This window comes from Oncorhynchus nerka, linkage group LG7, assembly GCF_034236695.1.
Source record: "Oncorhynchus nerka isolate Pitt River linkage group LG7, Oner_Uvic_2.0, whole genome shotgun sequence".
NCBI lineage: Eukaryota > Metazoa > Chordata > Actinopteri > Salmoniformes > Salmonidae > Oncorhynchus > Oncorhynchus nerka.
In genome coordinates this window covers 13,376,414-13,383,821 of record NC_088402.1, presented here as the reverse complement: position 1 = coordinate 13,383,821, position 7,408 = coordinate 13,376,414, and the positions used below count along the sequence as shown (strand labels likewise).

General features: G+C 44.7%; 1 protein-coding gene across 1 annotated transcript in view; it reads left to right on the top strand.

Annotated features, from left to right (window-relative positions):
* LOC115123372 (rap guanine nucleotide exchange factor 5-like) overlaps positions 1–6,535 on the top strand; it is a 92,742-nt gene extending 86,207 nt beyond the window's left edge. The window contains exons 21-25 of the mRNA XM_065020237.1: positions 3,012–3,102; positions 3,337–3,387; positions 4,641–4,793; positions 4,888–4,942; positions 5,035–6,535. Coding sequence (XP_064876309.1) covers positions 3,012–3,102; positions 3,337–3,387; positions 4,641–4,793; positions 4,888–4,942; positions 5,035–5,153 — 469 coding nt within the window. The 3' untranslated portion in view covers positions 5,154–6,535. The remainder of the gene's footprint in view (positions 1–3,011; positions 3,103–3,336; positions 3,388–4,640; positions 4,794–4,887; positions 4,943–5,034) is intronic.
* The last annotated feature ends 873 nt before the right edge of the window (positions 6,536–7,408 follow it).

The window sequence follows — 7,408 nt, the reverse complement described above, 5'->3', positions numbered from 1 at the left end:
GTACCTTCTTGGAATAACCCTAGATTATTAACTGTCATGGTCAAAATATATTGATTAATATATTGATGGGGAGAAGTCTGCCCATAATAAAGCACTGCTCTTCCTTCTTAACAACACTATCAACAAGGCAGGTCCTACAGGCCCTGGTTTCTTCCTTCTTAACAACACTATCAACAAGGCAGGTCCTACAGGCCCTGGTTTCTTCCTTCTTAACAACACTATCAACAAGGCAGGTCCTACAGGCCCTGGTTTCTTCCTTCTTAACAACACTGTCAACAAGGCAGGTCCTACAGGCCCTGGTTTCTTCCTTCTTAACAACACTATCAACAAGGCAGGTCCTACAGGCCCTGGTTTCTTCCTTCTTAACAACACTATCAACAAGGCAGGTCCTACAGACCCTGGTTTCTACCTTCTTAACAACACTATCAACAAGGCAGGTCCTACAGGCCCTAGTTTTGTCACACCTGGACTACTGTTCAGTCGTGTGGTCAGGTGCCACAAAGACTGACTTGAGAAAATTACAACTGGCCCAGAACAGGGCAGCACAGCTGGCCCTTAAGTGTACACATAGATCTAACATTAATAATATGCATGTCAATCTCTCATGGTTCAAAGTGGAGGAGAGATTGATTTCATCACTACTTGTATTTATGAGAGGTATTGACGTGTTGAATGCACCGAGCTGTCTGTCTAAACTACTGGCACACAGCTCAGACACCCATGCATACCCCACAATACATGCCACCAGAGGTCTCTTCACAGTCCCCAAGTCCAGAACAGACTATGGGAGGCGCACAGTACTACATAGAGTCATGACTACATGGAACTCTATTCCACAGTACTACATAGAGTCATGACTACATGGAACTCTATTCCACAGTACTACATAGAGCCATGACTACGTGGAACTCTATTCCACAGTACTACATAGAGCCATGACTACATGGAACTCTATTCCACAGTACTACATAGAGCCATGAATACATGGAACTCTATTCCACAGTACTACATAGAGCCATGACTACATGGAACTCTATTCCACAGTACTACATAGAGCCATGAATACATGGAACTCTATTCCACAGTACTACATAGAGCCATGAATACATGGAACTCTATTCCACATTACTACATAGAGCCATGAATACATGGAACTCTATTTCACATCAAGTGCAAGCAGTAAAATCAGATTATTTTTTAAAAGATAAAAATACACTTTATGGAACAGCGAGGACTGTGAAGAGTCATGCTATAATAAATGGTGTGGATCTATAATAAATACAAAATGTCTGTCTAGCAATGATCAACAACAAACTTGACAGAGCTTGAAGAATTTTTATAAAGAATAATGGGCAAATATTGTACAATCCAGGTGTACAAAGCTCTTAGAAACTTACCCAGAAAGACTCACAGCTGTAATCACTCTTAGAGACTTACCCAGAAAGACTCACAGCTGTAATCACTCTTAGAGACTTACCCAGAAAGACTCACAGCTGTAATCACTCTTAGAAACTTACCCAGAAAGACTCACAGCTGTAATCACTCTTAGAGACTTACCCAGAAAGACTCACAGCTGTAATCACTCTTAGAGACTTACCCAGAAAGACTCACAGCTGTAATCACTCTTAGAAACTTACCCAGAAAGACTCACAGCTGTAATCACTCTTAGAGACTTACCCAGAAAGACTCACAGCTGTAATCACTCTTAGAGACTTACCCAGAAAGACTCACAGCTGTAATCACTCTTAGAAACTTACCCAGAAAGACTCACAGCTGTAATCACTCTTAGAGACTTACCCAGAAAGACTCACAGCTGTAATCGCTGCCAAAGGGGATTCTAATGTATTTATTCAGGGGTGTGAATACACAACATACCCAGTTGGACGCTTTGGCAGTGGCCAATCAGACGCACTATGTCGGCGATCATGTGCTGAATAAATACATTAGAATCCACTTTGGCAGCTATTACAGCTGTGAGTCTTTCTGGGTATTATATATTTCTGTATTTCACTTTCAATAAATTAGCAATCATTTATAAAAACATGTTTTAATTTTGTCATTACGGGGTATTGTGTGTATAGTGCATTCAGTAACTATTCAGACGCCACATTTTGTTAAGTAACAGTCCTATTCTAAAATGTATTACATTTATTTTTTCCCTCATAAATCTACATACAATAACCCATAGGGCCAAAGCGAAAACAGGTTTTTAGACATTTTTGGAGACTTGAAATTGAGCTCAGGTACATCTACATCTAGTTTCTACAACTTGATTGGAGTCCACCTGTGGTAAATTCAATTGATTGGACATGATTTGGAAAGTCACACACCTTTCTATATAAGGTCCCACAGCTGACAGTGCATGTCAGAGCAAAAACCAAACCATGATGCCGAAGGAATTGTCCGTAGAGCTCCGAGACAGGATTGTGTTGAGACACAGATCTGGGGAAGGGCACCAAAACATGTCTGCAGCATTGAAGGTCCCCAAGAACACAGTGGCCTCCATCATTCTTAAATGGAAGACGTTTTGTACCACCGGGACTCTTCCTAGAGCTGGCCGCCCGGCCAAACTGACCAATCGGGGAGACGGGCCTTGGTCTCTTGGATATCCAGAGTTCCTCTGTGGGGGAAGGTTCACCTTAAAACAGGACAACAACTCTAATCACACAGCCAAGACAACACAGGAGTGGCTTTGGGACAAGTCTCTGAATGTCCTTGAGTGGCCCACTCAGAGCCTGGACTTCAACCTGATCTAACATCTCTGTAGAGACTTGAAAAATGGCTGTGCAGCGACGCTCCCCATCCAACCTGACAGAGCTTGAGAGGATCTACAGAGTAGAATGGGAGAAACTCCCCAAGTACAGGTGTGCCAAGCTTGTAGCGTCATACCCAAGAAAAAATCTATTTAATCCATTTTTATTTCAGACTGTAAGACAACAAAATGTGGAATAAGACAAGAGGTGTGAATACTTTCTGAAGGCTCTGTGTAATTCCTCTTTTGTGTTGTTCAGCTGTAAGGCCCAGAGGAACCTGAACTCAGCATTTGCCATCATCATGGGACTAAACACTGCAGCAGTCAGTAGACTCAATATAACCTGGGAGGTAAGGGAGACAGACAGAAACAGTGTGTGGGTGTGGCTGTGGCTGTGGCCGTGGCTGTGGGTGTGGCTGTGGCCGTGGCTGTGGGTGTGGCCGTGGCTGTGGGTGTGGCTGTAGGTGTGGGTGTGGCTGTGGGTGTGGCCGTGGCTGTGGCCGTGGGTGTGTGTGGGTGTGGCTGTGGTGTGGGTGTGGCTGTGTCTGTGGGTGTGTAACTCTGTTCCCTCTGTTTACGTTCAGAAGGTTCCGGGGAAATTCAAGAAGATTTTCTCCGAACTGGAGTTGATCACAGTAAGACTCATTCTCATTGGTTTATTAAAGTTGATCACAGTAAGACTCATTCTCATTGGTTTATTAAAGTTGATCACAGTAAGACTCATTCTCATTGGTTTATTAAAGTAATATTCTTCTTGACAAAGCTGGTGGAAAATAGTTAGGAAGACTTAACAAATGAATTAACAAATGTCAAGGCTATTGGCGTAACAGCCTTTCAGTTCAAATCCACACTACCCTCAGCCAAACCTCTGACCTGAAATCCCTTACCTTACACTGACTCCTAACCTCAGCCAAACCTCTGACCTGAACTCCCTTACCTTACACTGACTCCTAACCTTAAGCCAAACCTCTGACCTGAACTCCCTTACCTTACACTGACTCCTAACCCTCAGCCAAACCTCTGACCTGAAATCCCTTACCTTACACTGACTCCTAACCCTAAGCCAAACTGACCTGAAATCCCTTACCTTACACTGACTCCTAACCCTCAGCCAAACCTCTGACCTGAAATCCCTTACCTTACACTGACTCCTAACCCTAACTTCTCTCTCTCTGTCTCTGTCTGTCTCTGTCTCTATCTCTGTCTCCTCTCTCTCTCTCTCTGTCTCTGTCTCCTCTCTCTCTCTCGGTCTGTCTCTGTCTCTCTCTCTGTCTCCTCTCTCTCTGTCTGTCTCCTCTCTCTCTGTCTCCTCTCTCTCTCTCTCTCTGTCTCCTCTCTCTCTGTCTTCTCTCTCTGTCTTCTTTCTCTGTCTTCTCTCTCTGTCCTCTCTCTCTCTGTCCTCTCTCTGTCCTCTCTCTCTGTCCTCTCTCTCTGTCCTCTCTCTCTGTCTCTGTCTCTTCTCCCTCTCTGTCTCTGTCTCTTCTCCCTCTCTGTCTCTCTCTGTCTCTTCTCCCTCTCTGTCTCTGTCTCTGTCTCTTCTCCCTCTCTGTCTCTGTCTCTTCTCCCTCTCTGTCTCTGTCTCTTCTCCTTCTCTGTCTCTTCTCCCTCTCTGTCTCTTCTCCTTCTGTCTCTTCTCCCTCTCTGTCTCTTCTCCTTCTCTGTCTCTTCTCCCTCTCTGTCTCTTCTCTGTCTCTTCTCCCTCTCTGTCTCTGTCTCTTCTCCCTCTCTGTCTCTGTCTCTTCTCCCTCTCTGTCTCTGTCTCTTCTCCTTCTCTGTCTCTTCTCTCTCTGTCTCTTCTCTGTCTCTTCTCCCTCTCTGTCTCTTCTCCTCTTCTCCCTCTCTGTCTCTTCTCTGTCTCTTCTCCCTCTCTGTCTCTGTCTCTCTCCAGGACCCGTCTCTGAACCATAAAGCCTACAGAGATGCCTTCAAGAAGATGAAGCCTCCTAAGATCCCTTTCATGCCCCTGCTGTTGAAAGACATCACCTTCATCCACGAGGGAAACAAAACCTTTCAGGACAACCTGGTGAACTTCCAGAAACTGGTGAGGCGTGTGTGTGTGTGTGTGTGTGTGTGTGTGTGTGTGTGTAACCGTTACCCTGGTGACTGACTCTCTTGTATGCCCTGACCCCCCTCAGCACATGATCGCCGACATAGTGCGTCTGATTCGCCACTGCCAAAGCGACCAACTGGGTATGTTGTGTGCGTGTGTTTGTTTGTTTGTGTGTTTGTGCGTCTGTGTTAATATATACTGTATATACCTGATCTGTGTGTCTGTCTCCTAGGTAACGAGGTGGTGGGCAGCGACAATCCTGAGGTCAGGGCGAGTGTTCACCACTTACACATCATCGACAATCAACAGACACTCTTTCAACTGTCACACAAACTGGAACCACGCGCCTGAACACACACACTCCCAGAGGAACTTTTGACCTCCACAGAACCACAGAAAATACACTTCCTGTATCAAAGGTGCCATGCGAGCCACTGTCTCTCAGCCAATCACAGTTCAACATCCTGAAATAGCCAGGCAACCACACTTCAGAAGACTGATTCAGCCAGCCAACCACAGAGCTGCACACTGAGGTGGCGTTCAGACTGAAAATGAATATCTGGCAAAACCTAAATTCAGATAGTTTTTCTATGAGGGTCAAACGTTGACAGATGAGAAAGCCTTTGAAGAGGACAGGCAGCCATTCGTTATTGTTCTGTGGTGAATACAGTCGTTAAGCTACTCTCCAGTTACTGAGACTGCGTGTTCTGTTTCTGCTCTGAAATGAACCGTCAGTTTCACTGTATTGAGGATCGTCGGTAGAGGAAGCGGTCATGTGACTGCAGATATTAATGGATGGTATAAATGTACAGTGTGTATATATGGACAGAGTAGACATACAGTAGATGTGTACTGTGTGTGTTCAGGCCACATGGTGAGCCTCTGGATGTTGCAAAATGCCCAGATGGGAAAGAGATGCCATATTCGGTTATACAGACGCACGGCTTTTCACATGTCTCCATAGTAACAACAACAGCCTGGTCCTGCCATACCATAAAAGGTCATAACATTACACATTGTTATTAGATGTTATAACATGGTATTATAGAGAGTTATTATATTGTTGTTACACTTTTACTGACTGAAGAGATTGTTCTGTTATTTCAATGCCTGTTACACACAGATTTCACTAAGCAACGTGGCCTGGGTTCAATCCCAGCCAATGCCTGTTACACACAGATTTCACTAAGCAACGTGGCCTGGGTTCAATCCCAGCCAATGCCTGTTACACACAGATTTCACTAAGCAACGTGGCCTGGGTTCAATCCCAGCCAATGCCTGTTACACACAGATTTCACTAAGCAACGTGGCCTGGGTTCAATCCCAGCCAATGCCTGTTACACACAGATTTCACTAAGCAACGTGGCCTGGGTTCAATCCCAGCCAATGCATTTTACACTGATCTAGAACATTACCCCGTTAAGGCTTGGCGCAGTCACACTGACTGATCTAGAACATTACTCTGTTAAGGCTTGGCGTAGTCACACTGACTGATCTAGAACATTACTCTGTTAAGGCTTGGCGTAGTCACACTGACTGATCTAGAACATTACTCTGTTAAGGCTTGGCGTAGTCACACTGACTGATCTAGAACATTACTCTGTTAAGGCTTGGCGTGAGTCACACTGACTGATCTAGAACATTACTCTGTTAAGGCTTGGCGTAGTCACACTGACTGATCTAGAACATTACTCTGTTAAGGCTTGGCGTAGTCACACTGACTGATCTAGAACATTACCTGTTAAGGCTTGGCGTAGTCACACTGACTTACTCTGATCTAGAACATTACTCTGTTAAGACTTGGCGTAGTCACACTGACTGATCTAGAACATTACTCTGTTACTCTGTGATAGAACATTACTCTGTTAAGGCTTGGCGTAGTCACACTGACTGATCTAGAACATTACTCTGTTAAGGCTTGGCGTAGTCACACTGACTGATCTAGAACATTACTCTGTTAAGGCTTGGCGTAGTCACACTGACTGATCTAGAACATTACTCTGTTAAGGCTTGGCGTAGTCACACTGACTGATCTAGAACATTACTCTGTTAAGGCTTGGCGTAGTCACACTGACTGATCTAGAACATTACTCTGTTAAGGCTTGGCGTAGTCACGGACTGATCTAGGCGTAGTCACACTGACTGATCTAGAACATTACTCTGTTAAGGCTTGGCGTAGTCACACTGACTGATCTAGAACATTACTCTGTTAAGGTTTGGCGTAGTCACACTGACTGATCTAGAGCATTACTCTGTTAAGGCTTGGCGTAGTCACACTGACTGATCTAGAACATTACTCTGTTAAGGCTTGGCGTAGTCACACTGACTGATCTAGAACATTACTCTGTTAAGGCTTGGCGTAGTCACACTGATCTAGAACATTACTTAAGGCTTGGCGTACATTGATCTAGAACATTACTCTGTTAAGGCTTGGCGTAGTCACACTGACTGATCTAGAACATTACTCTGTTAAGGCTTGGCGTAGTCACACTGACTGATCTAGAACATTACTCTGTTAAGGCTTGGCGTAGTCACACTAGTACATGCACATGTACCTACAGTATTCAGGTGTTTAGGAGCAGGGCAGCACTGCTATAGGACTATTT